The sequence below is a fragment of the Stegodyphus dumicola genome, chromosome 2 (genome assembly GCF_044657685.1).
Source record: "Stegodyphus dumicola isolate Sdum_Otavi_A_Nest chromosome 2, ASM4465768v1".
In the NCBI taxonomy this organism is placed as follows: Eukaryota; Metazoa; Arthropoda; class Arachnida; order Araneae; family Eresidae; genus Stegodyphus; species Stegodyphus dumicola.
The window spans coordinates 160,608,381-160,632,644 of NC_140769.1; the positions used below are offsets into that span (position 1 = coordinate 160,608,381).

Consider the following 24,264-nt stretch of genomic DNA (forward strand, 5'->3'; position numbering starts at 1 on the left):
AATTAGGATTCAAAATATTGAATGATGTGATATGCAGGAGGCTTCGAATTTCAAGCCTCGAATCTCTTACAAGTTTCGTTAGAAAATTGGAATGTTCTTTCGTTAATTTTAACTTTTTTGCTCTACAAACATTCAACACTTCCCGTGTCTTCTTAGAAAAAGTAAGACAAGTACACATTCAGTAGATAGTGCAACTTATAAAGACTTAACTAAGTTATAAAAGAACTATTACATGGGTAACATTATTTTCAAAAAGAACATTATCAAAAAGGCCTTTAGTCTCGAAACAGCATTTTGCGTCAAATCAGTTTAAACGAGTGTATCACTTTTCAAATTGTTGCCACCAAATATTATGGCCTGTATTATATTTAAAGAAATTAAATAATAAAGAACCTGCATGAATGTATGTACATTTCTCTCGCTGTGGAAAAACAACGTTAGCTAGAGTAATAAAATTTTGAATAATATAGTCCTCCACCAGAATATGGGCACTTCGAAGCCCGAATTTGGAATCTGAAATTTGTTTTACTGTTTATTTCATGTTTTGTAAACCTTTAACGAATTTTTGATTAACAAACTCAACGATTTGAAAGTGAGCATTGGCAGCACTGTACGGAATAAAAGACTTTTATTTCCAGCGCGCCGAGACTGTCTATCGAAAATTCTAAACATTTGCTGTTTTTTAAGTAGTTTTAGCCCAAATGCTCTCGAAACGTGTATGTGTCTTTAAATGAAAAAAAGCGCTCGTTTGGGCTTAATATAAAATCTGAATGCTTTCAGATTTTTTTAGTACTGATATTTAGTTTAATATTAAAACGTTTACCTATTTCCTAGAACCTATTTCATGAAGCTTCGTAAGAATTATGATTTTTCATAAAAAGAGAGAAACACCAGAACAGGATTCGTTTGAATTTAAACACTACTTCCTGTGCTGAAATTAAGAATCATTAAAATCAAAAGGAAAAAAAAAACATTTATTGTCATTTCTATTCGTGTAATTACAGACACAGATAAAGCAAAATGAACAAAAATATGTCTGAAACATTCAAATAAATACTACAAATCACAATCTCTTTGATGCCTTGCTGGAACATTTTGAATTGTTATACACATAAAAGGCAGTTTTCTGAACTAAATTCATCAGTTCAGCTTGGCAGTCTTACATCAAAATAAAATAAATATGAAAGGAAATCTTATTAGACATTTTAAAATAAACGTTTATTTAGCAAAAATTAAATAATTGTCCATTCTTTATTATCCTTAGTCTTCAAGGCGGTCTTAATATAATCATGGGCCCCGGGCTATTAAGTGATCTGGGACCTCTACTTAAACTAACGCTGTCAAGAATAACAATTCGCTAAAGTATGGGTATCTACGAAGCCTCGGGCAACGACTGCAGCATTGTTAGTTGCAAGAAATGGATGAGCCACTTAAAATCGCCACTTTATTTATCTGCAGAGCGAAGGGGCTTGTTTAAAACTAATTAAAACATATTCAGATAAACAGAAACGAAATTTAATCGTCTGTACAGTACGTTGATATTTATTTTAATGATACTGGGATGGTATTTCCACTAAATTATAATGAAGCCTTGTGAGAAATTAAATCCAAAAATTGTAAAAATTTTCTCCTACAACAGTTTTTATAAAATGAAAACAAAAAAGGCTAGAGTTAGAATAATTTTCACGTCTTCTAATTCGATCCTGTTTTAGCTCATTCACAACAAATGAAAACGTTTGTAACAAAATTAAAATGAAACATATTTTGAAGGAAAAAATATCACTTCCCTATTTCAATATTTAGCATCACCTAAATATCTGATTTTTTTTTCCAAAATTAATTCTTTCAAATAATGCCACAAGTCAGATTTTGTAAGTGAAGATAACAAATTTTAAAATATAGCTAAGTTTTCTACCTATACTTTATTTTTTTAAAATTTAATTCACTTTTTTCTCGCAGTTATTATTTGCTCTGCATACTTCACGTAAAAAGTAAGTACTTTGCAAACTCTCTTTCACAATTCAGTCTTCCTTGAATTATTTCTCCTGTTTTCCCTAAACTGAATTTTTAAGCCATAATTAAATTTTGAATGAGAGTATAATGGTCTTGGAATATGATAATAATAAATATTAAAATTAACAGAAATAGCACTGCCTTTACTGCGAACAGCTTTAAATTAAATCCAAAACGATGCCAAAATGCTAATATTAAATGTTAAAACTTTGTGGCTATCATCAGCTTGATTTGTTTTGAATCATTATAAGTAGTGCAATTTACCAAAATCAGCCTATGACGGGAAAGAAAGCTAAATAATTAAATAACTAGTTTTAGCATTTTGACATAATACCAGATTCAAAACTGTGTCATATCTTTCAGTAAGCAGTCTTTTCCCATTTTCGTTGATTATATATCTCTATATATGTTAAAACTATCTAAATATGAATAAATTTTGGCTTTTCAATGAGGGATGACTCATCTTTAGACGGCTGCAGCCTGATGGCGTGGCTAACTGGAGATGATAATACTTCATCTTCCGTCAGTTTATCTCCAGATTCTATGTTGCTTACTGGATCATCATCAAATTGAGGCTTTACAATTGAGATTGTTTCACCTGATGTAGGGGGCTTATGCGGTTGTAATCTAATAGCATGAGACGCTAGAGGCACAGAATTAAGATCTTCGGAAGAATCTCCAGATAATTTCAAACCGTTCTCTAAGCTAGCTTTTTCTGTTAGAGGTGATGAAGCAAGTCGATTGGGTTGCAACCTAATAGCATGCGACAAAGGATACGGTGGAATTCCGTCTTCTGCTGTGTTGTCATGTGAGTTTAGAATTTCATCTGAAGTTAGGGCTGCTGAAGAACCTAGTGGAGCAGAGTGATGAGCAATCGGAAGTCTAATCGTATGAGAAACAGGAGCATGGGACCTGTCAGTTTGATGTTGAGGGTGGCTTACCGGTATATTAGAAGGCAATCTCACTGCATGTGACACAGGATTATGATTTATATCATGGCTTCCATGGCGTAGCTGAGTATTTGAGTTCTGAAATTCTTTAGGGTGAACTATTTCAGTACCATAAGAAAATCTTGTATAAGGAGGTCCTGATGGAACAAATGCAACATGAGGCTGAACTGGAAGAACTTCGGCAGCATTATGATTTGAAATTGGATGCAAAGCTGGTGAATCGGGAACCTTTTGAGAAATGCCACCACTATGAGCATGCGGCAGTTTAAAACTTGAGGAAATGGCGGGGTTTCGAGAAGGAACGTGAGGGGTACCTACTGGTCCAGGAACTGTCTTGACATTATAATTCGGAGCTGAATCTGTATATGATGAATCATCAGTTACTTGAGAAATACGGTCATCGTAAGATTTTGGTAATTTGACGCTAGATGGAATGTTTTTAGTACGAGGAGCCAGAGCAACGTGTTTTGGTGGGCCGTCTACAAACGATAAATCATCAGCTACTTGTGAAACTGGGCCATCATAAATGATTGGCAATTTAACACCAGGTCCGGAAGCTGTCTTTATTGCACTTTGCTTTGGAATTGGATCTACAAAAGGTGAATCATCAGCTGTTTGTGAGATGTGATCATTATAAGGATTTGGCAGTTTGACAGAGGGAATGCTCTGAGTTTTAGTTTGGGGAGCCTGAATAACAGTTTTCAGTGGGGCATCTGCGAACGCTGAATCCTCATTTCGTTGTGAAATGCGATCGCTGTGAGCATTAGAAGTTTTAATACTACGGCCGGGAATTGTTTTTACAGCAGTCAATTTTGGACCTGGATCTGTGAAAGGTAAATCATCAGCTCTTTGGCTAATGCGCTTATCATAAGAACTTGGTGATTTGATGCCTGTTGGAAAGCCATAGGTTTTGGTATGAGGATAAAGAGCAATAGGTTTTGGTAGTGGATTTATGAAAGATGAATCATCAACTTTTTGTGAAATGCGTTCGCTATGAGGATTAGGATATTTGACATTAGGTCCGAGAACTGTCTTCAAGGCACTATGCTTTGGAACTGGATCTACAAAAGGAAAATCGTCAGTCTTTTGGGAAAGCCGGTCATCATAGGATTTTGGTAATTTGACTCTGGATGGAATATCATGGGTTTTAGTATGAGGATAGAGAGCAACAGGTTTTGGTGGTGGGTTTACAAAGGGCGAATCATCAATGCCTTGCGAAATGCGGTCGTTATAAGAATTAAGAGATTTGACACCAATTCCAGGAACTGTCTTCACTGCACTGTTCTTCGGAGCTGAATCTATCAAAGGTGAATCATAAGTTACCTGAGAAACGCGATCATCATATGAGTTAGGAGATTTTATACCAGACGAAGTGACGTGGGTTTTAGTATGAAGCTTTGATGGTGCATCTAGATAGGAGGAATCATCAGCCTTTTGCGAAATGTGGTCATTATATGATTTCGTGGATTTAACGCCGGATGCTGCAATGAATTTTGGGGAAGGATAACGAGCAACAGCTACAGGTCCGTATATTGTCTTTCCAACATTGTGCTGTGGATATGGATTTCTAAATGGAGAATCATCAACTACTTGAGAAATATGATCGTTATTAGTTTTTACCGATTTAACTTGAGGTGAACTATGGGTTTTACTCTGAGGAATAAGAACAACAGATTTGGGGGGTACTTCTAGAAAAGGTGAATTATCAACTCCTTGTGAAATGCGATCATCATATTTGGGGGATTTAACAGCTGAATCAGGGGCAGTTTTTCCAAGATTTTGCTTTGGAATAGGATCCACAAAAGGCGAGTCGTCAGTCACTTGAGAAATTTTTTGCTCATAAGAATTTTGCTCTGGTGCAGGGCTAACAAAAGGTGAATCGTCAGCTATCTGAGAAATCTTCTGCTCATAAGGACTTTGTTTTGGCGCAGGAGCTACAAAAGGGCAATCGTCAGCTATTTGAGAAATCGTCTGCTCATAAGAATTTGGTAATTCGACAGTAGTCTGACTAACTGGAGGAGGGATAGGGAGTGGTTTTTGTGGAGCTTCTGCGAAATGTGAGTCATAGTTTTCTTGAGAAATGCGATCATTATAAATTTTAGGTGATTTAACATTAGTCGAAATGAGGGGTTTTTTAGGATAATGAGAAGCAATAACTACGGGTTTTATTTCTGGACTCGTGTAGGGTAAATCTTCAAATGTTTGAGAAATATGATCATCAGGTATTGCTGCTTGAACTACTTCAAGTTTCGGATAAAAAGGAGATGGATCCGAAACTCGTTGCGTAATCTTAGAATTAGGAAGTGCAGACACGTAAGATGGATATTCAATACTTTGGGAAAGGTATTTTGGCGGAGAATTTCGCCATCTGTAATTAGAATCATCGATGGGAGTCTGAGAAAGGAATGGAGCAGTAGCATCTGAATTAAAGTATCCTTTTTCTGAAGGATTTGATGCTACATAATGCTGAGCCAGACCTTGGGAGGGCGCTGTTACCTTTTCCACATAAAAAGGGACATTTCTGGCTTTCGATTGGTATGCTGGAGACGCAAGTGGTCTTTCTGAATGATGAAATCTAGGCTGAATGTGACTGGATTCCCCTACGTTGTCGAAGCGGAGATTTTCGTGACCTGTGCCAGCTTCCATGTGAACTGAAGAACCTCCTGGATAGTGAGCGATGTCATAATTATAACCGTAGCTACCGTGACCCTGGAACAGGAAAAGGAATTACATTTATATTCACGATTTAATCGGTAAATAAATAAAGTAAAATAAAATAAAATTGATGTAAAGATCAAATTTTTATTTTTAGAATCTTTCCGATGAAAGAAAAAGTTAAGCCTAATTAAAAAAAAAAGTGGAAAAATTGAACAGAAAGGAAAATTTAAAACAGAGGAAAGGAAATTTTAAAATATAGAATATATTTTATCAACATTCAAAAAATCAAGGCGATGGATTGTAAAGTTTTTAAACGTGTACAAGAATTCATTTAATGTCATTTTAAGATGAAATGTGATTTTCTACCAACATAGCGTTCGATAAGAATTTGTACTATTCTAATAACTCAAATTTGTTTGCTGAAATTCTAAAATGAAAATCTCATTACTGAAATGTTTAAATAAGAAGCAAATAAAAATAGAGACTGGTAAAAACGTTTCAGGTTAAAAAAGTTACATTACAAATAGTAACAAAATCATTTTCAGGCAAGCGCAATTGAATAGTCTACGTCCCGGGTACGTGATGTATGGCGTTAAGAAAAACTTTTATTTGTTTCAATAATGATGCGAATGCTTATATGATTTACTTAAATTTATTTATATTATAAATTATATGTTATCCTTAAGAAAAAGCAGTATGAAAACTGATTACACAATGCTGTATATGTATATATTTGAACTATATCAATGAAACAGTCTAGAACCATATTTTTTTTTTTTTTGTCATTGCATATGATAGCAGAGCAGCTCTTAATTATTTTATTTTATTATTTTTAATTGTTTTAAAATAAACTGAATGTATTCCCCCCACATGCAGAAGAAAATACTTTGATGCAGTCAGGATCTTCTGTAAAACATGGCTTCTCTCTTGTGTTTAATAAATGTCCTGTAGAGACATTAGGTTATTTTAAAGCAGGAGTACACAAAAATGAGCAATGCCCTCGCCGGGACTCGAACCTTCACCTCTCGAATACACGCCGTGTGTGTAATCGTTACACTACGAAGGCATGCAGAAAAGACAGAAGGGCGACAGGGATTAGGGGACCCTGTCGCCAAATCCTGATAGTGAAGAATCATCATCCACCACCTTTTTTAGTTCGGGTGCCACTGTATATTCATATGTTATTTTTTAATGCAGGAAACATAAGAAATGAGCCATGCCTTCGTCGAGACTAGAATCCCGAACTCTCGAATTCGCGCCGAGTGTGCTACCGTTACACCACGAAGACATGCAAAGCGGAGGGAGAAAATACCTTATAGTCTCTTTCGAGTAACATTCTGAGAAATTATTGCACCTCTCCGTGCGTAATTTCCTCATGTGAGAGGTTAGCAAACCCGGCTAGCAAGGGGAAAATTCGTAAAACTTATGCAAATTATTATAACGTATGTGTATTGTTTTCAAATCGCTCAGTTTGTTAATGTAGCCATATAACTCTCTTACAAAATATTATTTCAATTTTATTATGATATTAAAATCATTTTTTAAATCTATTTAGATTGTGTTCGTATTTGCATTTGATTATCAGCTAGTTTAGCTTACTTTGCAGAGTTATTAACTTTTTGGAGACAAAAACTTGAGAAAGCAGTTATGCCCTCGTCGGGATTCGAATCACGGATCATCCGATTGCTGCAGTCTGTTACTTTAAAATAGGCATTTCAAGGCCCTTGACAACTTTTTCCATTTGCGATCGTGTCGGCATAGCCTCGTAGCACTTATTTTCTCCACCTCACCTCAGACTGTAGTTTAGGTCAAACTTTATTTGCGCGCATTTCATGAAGCGAAACACGCTAAACGGAAATTGACTGAAAGAAAAAAGTTACGCGACTCAAATCCTCTATTGCAGCAATCGTTCGCGTGGTTACGAAGTGGTGGAAAGTAACCTTGAATTTCCCATTTTAAAGTAACAGATTATGGCCGGATGTACTAACAATTACATTCCGAGAGAACGCACAGGGAAAGGGTAATAATACTTTATAACCTCCCCCAATAATTAAAGAGCGACTGGAGAAAGAGGAAGGAAACCAAATCAGTCGGCAAAACTGATATGGTGAGGAATTGTCGTCCACCACGTTTTAATCAGGGGCCGCTGTAAAGCTAATATATTTTTACGGTGAAGGAAAGACGTAAAATCAGCCTACCTTCGATAGGATTCGAACTAGGGGGCTTTCAGCTGTTAACTGGGTATGCCAGTGGCGTAGCGAGGAGGGAAGCAAGGGGTGAATGATGCTCGTAGAGGGGCGCCAAATGGTCTCCAAACAAGATTTTACGGAAAATTTCAATTTTTATTTTGATCGATTTCTGGAAAATATATTTAAAATTAATAACTATTGTAATGTAATTAATTATTTATTTTCTTGATTTATCTGATAAAATGTGTAATGAAATGTTTGCAGTACATGAACCAAAATGTTCTTTTGGACCACTTTATTTTTCCAAAGTATAGGTATATTTTAATTTTTTAAACGAAATGCACATATATCTCCCGCTTTATATTTTAAAACGATAACACGGCCTTGTCCTGAATTTCTCAAACATATCCAGCTTCCAAAATCCGATTCCATAATCTGGAAATGACATTTTGGGAAAATCCTAACTCTTCCGCTACAATGGATTGCGTTTGACTCTCCTGTAAACGACTGATGGCCTTCCTGGCTACCAATTCACCAATTCAACTAAGTCATCTTGCTGAGACATCGTATATTCATTGCTACGAGGCATTCAACGCACGTCAATTGTTTTTAATCTCTTATTACAAAAGGAATACCGCAGGTCGCTCCTTACTCCTTATCTAAAACGCATAGTTTTCGACGTCAAAGACTAAATTTGCATATTCCCAACTTTGTAAACGTTATAATTTTCCTTTATAATCTCTTCTATTTCCTTTTGTTCAAAAAGGTTGTCGATTATATTCAAATACTACTTTGATATTTCATTATCAAATGCTAACTATGAACGTTCATTCAGCAAATTAAAATAAATTTTCACATATTTACAATAAACGATGGGACAAGATCCTCTATGTCATCTAGCATTTTTAATTGTAAAAAGAGAAAAATTTGAAAGGATCGACTTTGATGAAGTAAATGATAAATTTACTTCATCCAAGGTAAGAAAAATGTATACATAGTAATTAATTGTATTCATGTATTATGCTATTGATAATAAATATAAGTGCCTGACCAAGTCGAGGTGCATGTGATTGAAGCGAAATGAGGGCAAATTAAAATTTTTAAGTTGGCTGGTCTTACAATTTTAGATCTTTGGCACTCCAAGCACGAACGTTTCCAGTTGGCTGTGTCCTTTTGCATGCTAGGCCGTACGAAACGTTGCTGTATCAGTTTCCTCGAAGCCTTGATGCCAGGATGGGACAGACGATGTAACTGACTAAAAATGGCATGGCAAAACCGTAGGGAACATAAGGTCGAAATCTTGAATCCTGAACATCACAATAAAAGGATTTTCCAGGTGAGAGCTGCATAGGCTGCAAGTTGAGATTGGTGGAAGAGTTGCTTTTCAAGAGGGTTTGTAGTTCTGAATCCCGGTGTTGTTCATCCGGAAGGGCAGCAAAGTTTATTGGCGAAGGAACGGCTAGTTTTTCAATACGAGACAAGGTGTCTGCAAAAATATTCTGCGTACCCTCAATACAACGGATATCTGTTGAAAATGCCTTATTAAGTCTAGGTGTCTCATTTGACGAGGAGAAGCTTTATCCAAACGCTGTTGAAAAGCATAGGTTAAGGGTTTGTGATCTGTGAAGATCATGAAAACGCGTCCCTCTAGCATATGTCGAAAATATTTGACAGCTTCATAAAGTCCTAATAATTCGTGATCGTAAGTGCTGTATCTGGTTTGTGCTGGTGAGAGTTTTTTAGAAAAATATGAAAGTGGTCTCCATAATTCTTGATCTTTCTGTTGTAAAACTGCTCCTATATCTGTTGTTGATGCGTCAACGTGTTGAAAAATTAGGTTATTTTTTGGAAGCAGAAGAGATGAAAAATATGAAACGCCTTCGCCGGGAATCGAGTACCGGCCCAGCATGCAGAACCACTACACCACGAACGCACGCTAGGAAAGCGGGAGAAATATCTTATATACTCTCCTTTTTAAAGGGCGACTGGGGTTTTTAGGGGGACCCAACCGACAAATCCTGGGTGTGGAGAATCCTCAACCAACACTCCTTTTAATTCGGGCGCCACTGTAGAGACATGATGATATTTGGAAGCAAGAGAGATTGAAAAATTAGCAACTGCCTTCGCCAGGAATTGAACCGCGGACCTCTGGAGTACCGGCCCAGCGTGCAGAACCACTACACCACGAAGGCACGCTAGGAAAGCGGGAGAAATACCTTATAAAAGTAGAGTGATAATGGTTTAGGTGCGGAAGGATACTGCAAATTCGTTGCTGAAATTAAATCATTTTTGCATTTTTGGATTCTGTGGTCCAGGTTAGAACACGTTTATCGTTTTTCTTGCTTCCATCCAAAAAACGAATTTAGAGGTGCTTGTATGGTTGCTGCATGAGGTAAGAAATGTCGATAAAAGTTGAGCATAGCAAGAAATCTTTTTAAGTCCTTCACTGTAGATGGTTCGGGCATATCGCGGATAGCGGTGACTCTATCTGTAAGGGGTCGAACGCCATCAGCGGAAATTTCATAATCAAGAAAGGATACTCTTGGTTGGCCAAAAACGCATTTGGAAGGATTAAGACTGGCACCGTACCTTTGAAAACGTTTAAAAACTGTTCTCAAATGTGGTAGGCGCTCTTGCTCTGAAGAGGAGGCTATTAAGACGTCATAAAATAAGGTACACAAAAGTCGAGGCCGTTTAACACCTGATTCATGAAGCGTTGGAACGTTTGAGCAGCATTGCATAAGCCGAAAGTCATGACCGGAAACTCAAATAGTCCAAAAGGCGTAATTTGGAATATCAGCTGGGTTAATGGGCACTTGGTGATACGCCCGCTCAAGATCAAGGGTTGTAAAAATAGCTTTTCCCTCTTAAAACTTGCATACAGTCTTGAATGTGTGAGACTGGCTAACGATCAGGAATTGTAGCTGCATTTAACCGGCGATAATCGCCACTTACCATTGCGTTTCCGAACTAGATGGAGCGGACTGGCCCATGAACTTTTTGAAGGACGGCAAATTCCCTGTTCCATCATGTATTGAAATTCCTCTTTGGCTTTAAGTATGTCCGGAGGTAAGCGTCTTAGTTTAGCGACAATTGGAGGTCCGGTACTTTCAATATAATGTAGTCATCGTGCTTGGGTTCGGAAATACCCATAACTGGGGGCGTGATTGTAGGGAATTCTCTGAGAAGTTGATGCCATGGGGAGTTACTCGAAATCAGTTTAATGTTCAAATCATGACTATTGAGAATTACTCCCGGATGAGTTAAGTTGGTTGTGGAATCCATCAAACGGTGATTCTTAAGATCGACAAGCAAAGAAAATTTTTGTAAAAATTCAGCGCCAATAATAGGACTTGAAACAGTAGCAATAATGAATGGCCATTGGAAGTTGCGGCGCAATCCTAAATCAACAGATATCAGGCGTTCACCAAAAGTTTGAATAGGAGTTCATTTGCTACATAAAGTTGTAACTAGCTAAGGCGTTTTTGTTTGTGAAAATGTGGTGGAACGACGGAAACATCATCCCCGGTGTCTACAAGAAACCTTAAGCCCGAATTCTTCTCGATGACGAAACGGCGTGCGAAATTCCGGCCGCTGTCGTTCACGACTTTGAGCAACGGCTTTTCTCGTTTCCCTGGACGTTATAACAACACGGTGGGTGGCATTTGTTTGCCTTTATTTCCAAATTTGTGGTGGTGAAAACAAATACCTAAGGGAGGGCTTTTATACCGTTTCCTCGGTGGGTTACGACGTGTATTTCGACCGCGTGATGTGGAGCGGTTGGGCTGAAAAGGTTCAGCTTGGATGGCTACTAACCTGAGCAACCTGTTTGGACAAATCATCAATTTAAGCCTGTAACGCCACAATACCTGGACTAGGAGCCTGCACTGCGTGTATTTGCGCTGGAATGGCCAGCTCGTGAATTTTATCAGCGATTTCGGGAAGATTTTTAAGAGGCTCGCTACTGGCCGCTAAAATGGTTTGCATGTTAGATGGGAGTCTATTCATCCATAATGTTTTAAGAATGTTATCCGTCAGGTTACCGGCGGCTAAGTCTGACATTTTAGACAGCAATTGAGAAGTCCTCATTGATATGAGTACAACTATAAATCGTGCAACAGCTTCTTGATTTTAATTGTCACGGATTCTTCATAAACAGAAATTAAATTTTTTAAAAAGATTTGTGCTTGTCCGTCGCTGGTGGATTCAAAATTATTTCACGAGCTGATTGCAGTACCTCTGATTCTAACGCAGCGATCTCTATATAAAATTAAGTTTCGTCGGCAGTAATGCGACTCAATTTAAACTGCGCATCCAATTAAATGAACCATAACGATGTTCATTCAATTGCGACAAATTCATCAGCGACAAAAAGGCGGTGGCTTAACTGCCACTCGTGCCAATTGTGAAGCAGCATCGTTTTCAACCACTTTAGATCAATATGCACAATAATAATATGTATAGAATATGGACAATAATAATATTATAGAAAAATAATGAATATGTATATAGTGACACAGTTTATTGGTACTTGAAATCAGAGAAATTGGCGGCTCAAATGCAGCAGACAATACATATATCCGCTGAAATTATGACAGAAATATGTTGATTCACCGGAATGCGGCACAACGCTTGAAATTACAGGTGAAATATCTTACTTGCATCTCATCACACTGGATAACTTACTGCTGCTCAGAATTTTGACATATAAACTCCATATTCGTGCAACATTGAAGGTTGCTATTCGTAATAAATACTGGTCACCAATTATGGAAGTACAATTTTTTGAGACATATCGTTAAATAATTATAACAGTTGAATAGAATAAATATTATTTTATTTTTGGTTGCTATGGGTTACCAGACTGGAGAGTTGAGTTGTAGTAGGCAAGTTGCCACATATCTATTTATCTATAATGTATGTTAAACTTTTGTTTAAAAATTGTACTTTTTAAAAACATTTATATAAATATGTAAAATAAATAATACCTTTTTAACTATTTCTAGATCATCGTATGTCTGATTTTTTCCGCCAACACAGATGCATTTCCGAATCCAAGGCTAGTGTAGTTAGGTAGTGACTATTCTTAATATATTTTTGAGTATTTTATGGCAAATTCAGCATTTTATTATTATTTGCATTATTTTCTTATTACGAATATATTCTATACATTATATTACTGAATTTTTTTTGTGGGGAGGTGCGCCAAAAAGATTTTTTGCCCCGGGCGCCAGTTATGCTTGCTACGCCACTGGGGTATGCTACAATTTACACTATGATAGCACGCATGGAGGAAAGCGATAATTCCTTATAACTTGGAATGAGACCTCTAGACGGATAATACTGTTCTGCTGATGAAACCTGAGCTTAAATGCTTAATTTAATTGCAGAATTGTTAAACATAAACATCCAAATTCCTTTTCTCAGGACGTACATAAAAGTCTTCACTTGGGCTTGAACTCAGGAGTACTAAGAAAATCAAACTTAACTAATGCTTAACTAAAAATATATAGTCGAAGCTATCAAACTTCTACAGAAGTTGGCCCCTAAATGCTAACTAAATGGCGAAGCTATCAAGGGCCTGAAATACGGCCGAGCGTAATAGCCTAGAGAGAGTGTAGCCAAAAGGAAACGCGCGCTAATCAGAATCTCAGGCTCTCTAACGAAGTCAGTGGAACTTCGACTTAACTACCGCTCTTCCTTCATTTGCATTAATCGCGATTCTAAAAACACACTATGGCAAGAAATGTGTAAGCTGAAATTAGAAGAGACAGGAAAGTAGCTTTAACTAAAGATAACTGTTAAAAACTTAGAATAAACCTTACAAGTCTAAGTGGTGAATTCGGTTGCGAAGCCAAGAACTGTTTAAGAATTGTTGTGAAGCTAGAAAATATCAATGCTATGTTAACAAATGATTACTTTAGATCATCACATCATTTATGATGAAACTGGAGCGCATGGAAGTACCTTTGGACATTTCAAGGACCTGAGTTAAAAATACCAAAGCCATGTATGCACTACATTCCATAAATTGTTAACTCAAGCTCAAAACGATACTTGTACGCAGAGGTAAAGATTCAATTTTCGCCTGAATTCGAAACAAAACACAAATGATAGTTTGGAATGAACCGATTCTTGGAAAAGTTTTGCTCAAAGAACTTTGAGACGAAGACAAGTATTACTACATTTTATCCCAAATTTAGACATGTTGCTACAGTTGTTTTGGAGGATCGTAAAACAGTAAATAGTGATTGATGATACGATAATTTGCTTGACAAAAAAAAAATTGGGAGGGGGGAACAAATATTAAAAAAAGCGAAACATCACACCATTTTCCCATCTGTTACACAGCCTGGAAGTTACAGATGAAAGCTTATAAATCGTATATTTCTGCCATACACATTTCTGAATGGCACAACTTTTTAAACTTATCCGAATGAAAATACTGGTACATGTAACACGTCGAAATTTTTCAGATGACGCGCTTTAGGATCTTCTTCGGATAAGGGAGTCGACTACACATGAGCTGCTATTCCGTCAACACGTCAGAGATATGATGCCAAGCATCTTATGAATTCAGCAATAATTTTCATTTCAAAATATTAGTATACATAAGAAAATATAATTATTTTCAATTACTTCATTAAGTAAAACTATTTAATAATCGAATTTAATAAAATAGAAAGCAACATGTCTATGAAAATTTATTCTATTATCTGTAAAGGACTTACTGATGCCTTATGCTCTTGCTTCTCGTTGTTGTATTAAAAATCGATTTACAGATTGCAAGTGAATATTTTTCATTTAAACGAATTTAGCAGATTATTTTGCGCAAATAGAACACAAACAATTAAGATAACTCTGAACAAACTGAACTCTGAACACACACAATTAAGTAACTCTGAACAAAAATGTTAACAAGATATTTTAATAAGGAAGGATTCTATTTTAAACTGTTAATTCGATTTTCTTACTAGAAGGCATTAGCTTTTTATCTTTTGTTACAAAATACTGATTTATTTTAATATTTTTAAGAATTACCGTTAAAACAATTAAAGATGTAGGCGTGATATTCAACACTTTGTCACTACATATACATTACTTAAACCTTACTTAAAACTTGTAATTACGTCATTAAAACTTTTTCATCGTTTCTCCTCTTTTTTTTTTTTTTTTTTTTTTTTCGGTGAACATTTGACAATAAAATAAAACAATTTTTTTAACATAATCTCTTACATTATTATTTGTTGATGATCTGGGGCTGGCTTCTACCTTCCATTCCAAAAGAAGAAATAAACAGAAAACCTGAAAAGAAACAGAAATTATATGTACAGAAAATTTAGAAGAGCAGTTTGCATTCAGAATGCACGATGATTTCCAAAAGCAAGATTTCACTGTTATAAATTTTAACCAAAAATAATTTTAAATAAAACGTTTACTTGAACAACATTTACAAATTGGAAGATGCTATGCGCAATTTTTCACTGTATGAAATATCTGTAAAGTCCTTATCCGGCCTTTATTTTTGCAATTTTTCATTTACCCAGTCGTTATTTTCGTTGGTCGTAGACATGTACATTCAGTTATAAAAATGTTTTAATGACATGGATGATTCATGTATTCGCAATAACGGCTGGGAAATTTCCAGCTGCGTTGTAAACGAATTTACGTCTTTATCGCCAGACAATAACTGTATATAGTAAGCCACGCCACGGCCGGAGCCAAGGTTCGGTTAAACGAGCCAATCAAAATGTCAGAAATCTGACTGTCGCATGGATGTCCGATAATAAAAACGCAAAACTGTCAGAAAAATCTACCTTTTGTACAGTTTATGAAAAATCTTGAGTTTCATTCCGGCATTAATCAAACTCCATATAAGGCTATGATTGGCGTTGAGCCTAGAGTTAACTACATCTCTTTTCTTATTGATGTTATTTCTTCTTTAAAGCTGGAAGAAGATGTGAGGAGAAGTTCTGATTATGTTAAAATCAGCACAACGGAAACTCATAGCGAAGGTTTAAACCTAGATTATGATAGTTAAGAAGAAAAAAAAAACCACAAGTAATAGAATTTATACTATGCTTTAAAAGTAAGGCTATCTTAGATACAACTTTGATCGAGACTGTTGCTTGAATTGCACAACTGAGGATAACATTACAGCAGCACAATCTGAAGCAAGCCAGTTCCTAATTCAACAGCCTAAAAAGGTGATATCTTTAGTTGATAAAACGCAGCTTCCTGCTATTGTTACAATAACTTGACATAAAAAAAGCTAAAGATGTATTCAAAAATATAATCGCTGTTGTTTTAAGACCGATGACAATATATGCCAGTTATGTAAAAAGGATGGTATTATAAATCTTCTACAGGTTGTATGAGTACAGCGTTAACAAACGTTCAGGAGAGATAGAGTACACCTAGACGGTGGGAAATCACATATATGGAATGCATGGTCGGAAACGCTTTCCTGGCGCGCTAGTGACGACACAAAAGTCAAGAAAGAAAGGACACGAACGGGGTGAGAAAACATGCTTATTGTCGGAATACACCAAAAACAAAGAAAAAACAACATAAAGAGACAACGATCATCATCAAAGAATGTATTCGAAATTACGAGCCGGACCGTGATGTAGAAACCGCGCGTCACGCGTCTTCCATTCGTGATGCAGAGCTTCACGGATCAAAGGTGATGTGACGCCTGCATATAGGGTTCGGGGTCGTAATTTCGAACACATTCTTTAATGACGATCGTTGCTTGTTTTTGCTCTTATTTGTAGGTTTCTGCTGTACTAAACATAAATAAAACATGTTTTGTCTCACTGGTTGTGCCCTTTCTTTTTTGCTTTTTGTGTCGCCACTACCGCGCCAGGAAAGCGTTTCCGACCATACAATTCCTATGTGATTTCCCATCGTATAGGTGTACTCCATCTCTCCAGAAAGCTTGTCAACGCTGTACTAATACACCCTGTATATACCAGATTTGAATTTGATATTTGTAAACAAAAATTTATAGACATCTCTGTAGTAAAGAAGCATAAGCAAATAACTTTACGTTATCAGGTTCAAAGTTCCTTCTAACTTTCTTCGGGAACATGCAAGGACCTGACTCGGAACAGAGAGCTTACTAAAGCTATGTTCAAAACTGTGGGAAGTAAACAGGATACACAAGAAGGGTATACAAAACCCTTTATTTTTCGCTATTTACAATGACTTCCGTACTTCGGAATACACCGACCCGCTACTTGGGGTCAAAACGTAAAAGTATAAAAATAAAACTAAACTCTAATTTAACTTTAGAATAATACACGTGGAAGATTGGCCTTATATTAACAGGAAGCGTATGTAGTACAGAGAACTGTGAACATACAATACGTTTAAAATTTATCAAGAGGATTAAAACCTCTGGTCTGGAAGGCAACAAGCAACTGCGTAACTTCTAAGGTAAGCGGCCCGCTTCGACTCACTGCTTCCTCTCTCTCGCTTGGCAAAAAGCCACAACTTAAATACTTGGCGTTCGCCAGACAAACTTTGCATAAAAACCTTAACGCTTATAATTCTGGCCGGAAGTAGAAAATAAGAAGTGATAGTAAAGATTTAAAATAAAATAAACGTTAGTAAAACTTAAGATCCTTACAACGTCATGCGGCTTCGTTTATACTATGTATTAGAGTCCAGCCTAAGATTTTCCATGTGTATGTGCACAAAAACTGCATCACTAATTTGTGTAAGTGTTAAAAAAGTAAAGTGCTATGCAATTCAAAATGTAACAACATTGGTCTATTTAATAAGCCAATTTATTTATTTTGCAACTCAATAAATAATCTTGAAAACAATTATATTTTATTCTGTACCTAGAAGTCAGTTTCACGCAATTCGGTTATGTGCAGTAAGAACTAGTTCTAAATAGAAGTTGCAGTAAATAGCCAAATTAAAATTTTAATTCTTTTTTTTTTTTTTTTTTTTTTTCAACCTCTGTAGTAATAACCATTTGTCACTACTAAGAAGGTGGAATTACAGATGCTCGTAGATACTTTGCATTTTTACTAGTTTACTTTTTAAAAGAAAATTCTCTTATTGAAGTGTATGAGAATGACGCTAGTGCTTTAATGATTGAAGAAAACAATCTAAACAATGAATTCTTAGTATTTGTTCTGACGCAGAATTTTATAATTACAAAACAGAAATGCATGAATTGTTCTGTAAATTGGATGCATTAAAAATTACTTTGAAAGAAGAGTCATGAGAACTTGTAAATAATGATATTAATATTAATGTAACGGTTTAACTAACATAAATGGTTTAAAACTAATGTAAACGGGTTTAAAACTTCCTCAATTAGAATTGCTAGCGTTGAGTTTTAATTACATTAACTGAATTTCATTTCTCGATTTACTACTTATAGGTGTTGGAAGTAATAATACGTTAAGTGATAGTCAGAAATTACAATATGTTGAATTTTCTGTGAAAGATGAAAGTGTTGCTTTATTACAATCAATTAAAATTACAGACGCGAATTCTGAAAAGACATGGAATACGCTCACTGAAGTCATGAAAAAGAAAGGGAAATCATAAATGCATTGCACCCAATACTGATTACAGTGCAACATTGTGACAGAAACTAAGTTTGAATGGCAACGGCAGAGAACCATTATATAACAAACATACGTAAATTTTAATACAGGTTAAACTTCTCACTGAAACTGTATTTCTCTATTTAAAATTTTTGGAATCAAAATTGTCAGTTGATAGGACCATGACAGTGTCTTTTCTGGCAGAAACTCAATAAAGACTAATGTCAGTATTTTTTTGGTCTGGTATACGTTAATATTTAATTGCGTTTCTGCGGAAGAGCTGATAAGTCTGGAATTACTAACAATTTTCGGACCTCCAAAAATATGCCCCAAATTGAACCCCTTCCGATTGGCCATCCAATGATTCCCATACGATTAAAACAGTTTTCAAGAGAAATTTAGAATTTAAAGTTATACAAAAATAAATAAACCTTAGTTTGGAATAGATCTTGAATAAAACTCTATCGAAATCGGGACAATTTATCTTCTTCAGAAGCAGTGCCCTCAAAATCACTAAAGTTTCATTCAAAATCTGCTCCAAATTAAGGTTTATTTTTTGTCGAATTTTAAATTTCGCAATGGCAGAAAATTTCCATTTCGAAATTTAGTAGATAAATTCTGTCCTCAAGCTTCCTTCCAGTTTTTTCCCTCGACAATATTCATATTTTCTTATTCAACTTCTAAAATGCCACCACTAGAAACAATGAAATTATACTCTTTGGGGAGATAATTGATTTGCTTTCTGATATATCAAGTATTCTCAGGTTAGATTGAACACAAATAGAAGATTTAGAAATCTTTTCCATAATCAGGTTTTACGAAGTTTTAGTATCTACGATTAGATGTTTGATGTCTAGAATATTTTTGCAATATCTGAAATTGATTCCAGACGAGACAAATACCATTTATTTATATGAATATCGATCATGCAGTAGTTAAAGTATAAACAGAAAATTCAGTCAAGGTTTGCTGAAGAAAACGTTAGGAGAAGAAAGCAAATTAAAAGGCATTTTCAAAGAAAATGCAAAATGACAGTGAGACTTTAAGTAAATAAAATAATAGAACGGGAAATAAAGTAAAGGATTACGGTAATAAAATTTCAAAAACAGAATCTGACAAAAAATCTTCAGTTTTAAAGACCAAAGTAAGAAGTGAAAATATGATGTCATGGGAGGTATATTTTCTTCCTGGTTTCCACGTTCCTTCGTCGTGTAACTGGATAGCATATCCGGTTAATAACAGGGAGGCCCGATGCTCGAATCTCGGTGAATCGATATAACCTAATTCTTTATGATAAAACCTAATGTTCCTGCATCGATATAACAGAATGACTCAGCAAGTGGATCCCGAAATAAAAGATGGTGGACAATAACCAGGATTTGAAGATCGGGTCCCCTCATTCCCAATGGCTGTTTAAAAGGAGTAACATGTATATTTTCTCGTTCCTTTCCTTGTGTCTTCGCAGCGTAACTGGATAGTACGTCCGGATAGCAATCTGGAGAACGGGTGTTCGAATCCCGGTGAAGGCAGCGCACCTTTTTCGTTTCCTGCATTGGTATAACCTAATGACTCTATGAATAACACATATTTGTAAAACAGAACACGAGTTATTAGAGAAAACCATTTGTGAAATTGCAAACATAAAGAAAACAGGTGGAATAGTAGAAGAAATTTCAAGTTCAGTTGTTATGCGACAATAATAGTAGTATCATTAAGCATCATTCCGAGTTCATTAAGCAGAAGAAAAATCTCAAACTCTTAGTTCTTCTCCATGCATAATTGACACAAATGATTATTTTGGTTATTTTTGGTCGTTAATGATGAAATTAAATCTTGAAAAACTGTAATATATTTTTTGGTAGGGGGGGCAAAGATTGTTCACTTATTCCCTGTATATTCTAAACACTGAAAAGTTCTAACAAGTCAAGTTCAATTAAAGCAGAAATTTCTCCGTAAAATTAGAGGATGAAAAAGAACTGAAAGTATTGTTGCCTTCTATGGGTTTGTGGATTTGGATGATAACACTTGATGATGAATCAAAACACAATTTATTCGCCAGTATGATACAGAACAGTTCCAAAGACACGTTTACAGTCGTCGAAAAACTACGATAAACCCGCTGAAACTATCAGCAACACAGCTTTCAGACTATAACGATAAAGACAGCTTCACGGCAAAGCACTAAAGTACAGTTTCCGACTCACTCGATCGATCTCAAGCTAATCTAGTCAAGATACTCTACTCTACTCGTATAGGGAGGGTATATATAGCTTTAACCTACCTTCGAGAATATTCTCGGGAAAACAGCTAAAAATGTGTTCTAGAAAAATATTATCGCTCCGTCTATGGCATATCGTCAATTTGGTCGTCTACTACTTTTTGGCAACTCTAAACCTGCTTTGCAGGGAAGCTATCTTATCGCAGCTGGGCATTTCGTTACACTATTAATCCTGTTAAGTACAAACAGCATAAGCTTCAGGAGAGCTCAAAAAATTTTTGAAGAGGTCCCTCTGTTTCAGTGAGATATACAGTTTGTTAAATGAAATCATAGCATTTATTTTTCGTTTTGTCTTGTCATCTGGTACAATCTGGTTCTTAGCATCTGGTACATCTGGTTCTTAGCAATGGTAATAAACTAATTCGAAAGAAAGCCGCGAACTTGATGAAACGCTGGGAGGAAAGCTATAAAAAAGCAAATAAATTGTTACGCGTTTACGAGGTGTTCAAATGTAGAATTTTTTTACCAATAGCATCCTTCGTATGAAGCAAGGACGAGCGCATTTTATGGAATAAAGTGTCGCATTACAGTTTTTTACTGCACTTATGGAATTCTATTTGGCCGGGAAGAATTACATAATTTTAAAAACTACTTATAAGTTTCTGTACTTTTTTTATTTCAGAATATGATTGTTAATAGTAATAACTTATGTAATAGTCTAAACATGCTACAACAAATGCAATTTTAAAGGTAGACTAATGTAGTCCACCTTTAAAATTGCATAATGTAGTGCACCTAATGTAGGAAGCCCACATGTTTACAAATTCTTCCGAAGTGTTAATTATTGCTAAATAATTATTTTTTCAAATTATAAATTTAAATAATTATGCTCTTATTCATGAATCAAAGCCGATTATTTTTCATTATTATTTTTGCTTCCCTTATTACTCGACACATGACCCAACGAAACTCCAGTTCTGCTCACACGTAAAACATTTTTTGCTGTAAACTCACCATTGGAACGGAAGTTAATATCTGTCACACGATGCGTCATAAGAACGTTTGCAAGAGTGAATTCCAAAATTTGAGATATTTTTTTCCGTTACGTGAATATAAGAACACAAACGTTCCATTACCCGAAATTATAGAACCTCAATGAATAATTTATAATAGTTAATTAGTAGTACATTTAGTAGGTCATATCAACCCTAATTAGTACCTATATTGCTTTCAAATCGTTGTTTTATTAAGATACCAGGCTAATTTAATTCCAAATCTTAATTAAATGGCTTATGTCTTATAGGTGGCAACATTTAGAGAACTGGTTAACCGCAATGCCGTATGGAAGATAAAGTGCTTATGTTTCACAAAGTGGCAACACATGCCTGGATTAGGCAATATTATGTTCATGTAGCGTAACAAACGAAAGTCCAAAATTTTTAACAAGACTCCATTAAGGACGTTTATAATATTAAAAGAAAAAATTCTATCTAGATTACTGTAGGGGGGGGGATCGTTAATAATCAAACAATACTTTTGGTAACAAAACTAATTCGTAGAATATTTTTAAAAAAAATAAAAGGGCATGTTTACCACAAAGTAACATAATAAGGAGATACGAAAATAGCATAACACATTCTTCCCTGGAAGTGCAGTATTTCCCACCCGATTTCTAGAAGGTAAAAAATTTTCAGGACGATTCCCAAAATTAAAACTGATTTCTATTTACTGTTTAACATAATAAAATACAATATATCCGGAAGAAGGAAACGAACCAAATTTTCCCATATAAATCCGAAAACGATATATTTTGTTGGTCATCAAACAACTGATGTGATGATAAAGTTTTTTTTACCCATAAATACCCATTACATAATTTTAATATGCAAAGCTTCATTTCTGTAGCAATTATTTTTTTATCAATAATACTTTTATTTAATATTTTTAAATGTATCCTTTGAAATTATGTAACTAGACTCTTTGAAGAACCAGTATAGTTAGTTCAATATATTCAGTACATTTAGTAGGTCATATCAACCCTAATTAGTAGTTAATACTGATAGCGTGCAGATTAATGGTCATTTATGCCAGCGCATGTCTTTTCTGTCGTTAGTACTTTTTGCATTATTCGTAATGTACAAAGGGTAGAGAAAAAAGAGAGCGAGCATAATTGAAGATTAAATTGGACATGATCTCCGCCTCCGATTCAAGATCTTTTGAGAGCAATATTTCGTAAAGGACTTTAAAAAAGAAATAGCAAAATTGCCGGAAATTAATGTACTCTTTTTGCCCTAGTTGGTCAACTATTGTTTTTATTTGATAATTAAATCCGAGATTTTCTACAGATCAAATAAGTGCGTTTAAACATGGTATAAAGATGCTAGCTTGGACAAATGTAAAACTGCTAACAAATATATCTGCAGACGAACGGAAAAGAGCATTATTAATACATTTTCGTTAGAAATATTAGAAAAGATTTAGGAACGATAAAAAATACAGGTGTTCTATATTTTAAAAGAATTTATCAAGAAATTCCCAAAATAACACTTTTAATTATAGATATTATATTTTAAATAAAAACAAAAGCTAAAAAACATAGTTTCTTAAAAAGAATTTTAATGTTTATTTTCTCATGAATTTGGTTGCAGAAGGGAAGCACTTTTCACATAATTAGTTTTCTAATTTTTTAAATTTTAAATAAATACAGTTGGCCTTCTGAATCCATGCAGTCATTTCCAGTGATCGCAGGAGTCTATAAATTTATCAAGAAATTTATGCAAAATGCCAGGAAGGAAACAAATAACGTAACTGAAAAAAAAAAAAAAAAAAAAAAAAAAAATGTTTTCATATAATTCTAACACCTTCTTCTCTCAAAAATAATTCGTTTCAAATATCAGAGACTAAATTTAAAAATTACTGTTGAGCTTAAAACTGTACTAAACAATTCTTTCTTTTTAAAGATACTAATAAGATTCAGAATTACTCATATATTTACACACTATGCCAAGAAAAATCAGAACCTTTTGTCAAATTTATTACCAGAAATTAAATTCAAGTATCTTAACGCATTTAAAAAAATAATTCCAAAAATTAAAAAGAAATATATTTTTTATCCTTTAGAGTTGGCAACCAAAAAACAAACAGCAACCAAAAAACAACAGACAAAAATTAAGAAATGTACGTAAATTATCTAAAGTTGTTTCATTTTACGGACAAAGCAATGCAGAAGATCTCAAATGAAAAAGAAACTTACCTGTATCAGCATTTTTATATCATTCCACGGCCACAGGAAAGAACGAATTACAATCAATTTCCACTGCGTCGTCAGACTGAACCTCGAGATCTTGCTCGATTCGAATACGAAGGACGTTTATCCAGTTCAGGCTCGAAAGGGAGTGGCTATTTCCAAGGATTCGGTAATATTCGAAAGGTCAGATTTATACTTTCGAATGGCGTGTGAAGAATCGAAGCCTCCAGGCCAACTTTCCCGACAGGCCAAGGAAAGAAAGTGTAACAGGTGGAGTTAGGTCAATTTAACTTCCCTAAATGAGCAAATACAGGTCGTATTATTTAATGAACCATTTCGTAACATTACGGCTTATAACAAACAAATTACCCTGTCCTAGGACACGTATATTAAGACTTCACCGACTTGTGCCATTGTA

General features: G+C 35.1%; 2 protein-coding genes across 2 annotated transcripts in view; one reads left to right on the forward strand and one right to left on the reverse strand.

Annotated features, from left to right (window-relative positions):
* LOC146998628 (uncharacterized) overlaps nucleotides 1–24,264 on the forward strand; it is a 94,701-nt gene that overhangs the window by 39,674 nt on the left and 30,763 nt on the right. The gene's annotated exons all lie outside the window — the stretch shown is intronic.
* LOC118200506 (uncharacterized) lies at nucleotides 954–24,006 on the reverse strand. The gene is made up of 3 exons (XM_035372465.2): nucleotides 23,853–24,006; nucleotides 15,047–15,115; nucleotides 954–5,672 (listed from the first exon to the last, which is right to left on the reverse strand). The coding sequence occupies exons 1-3, from the start codon at nucleotides 23,862–23,864 to the stop codon at nucleotides 2,433–2,435; spliced, it is 3,321 nt and encodes a 1,106-aa protein (XP_035228356.1). The 5' UTR covers nucleotides 23,865–24,006; the 3' UTR covers nucleotides 954–2,432.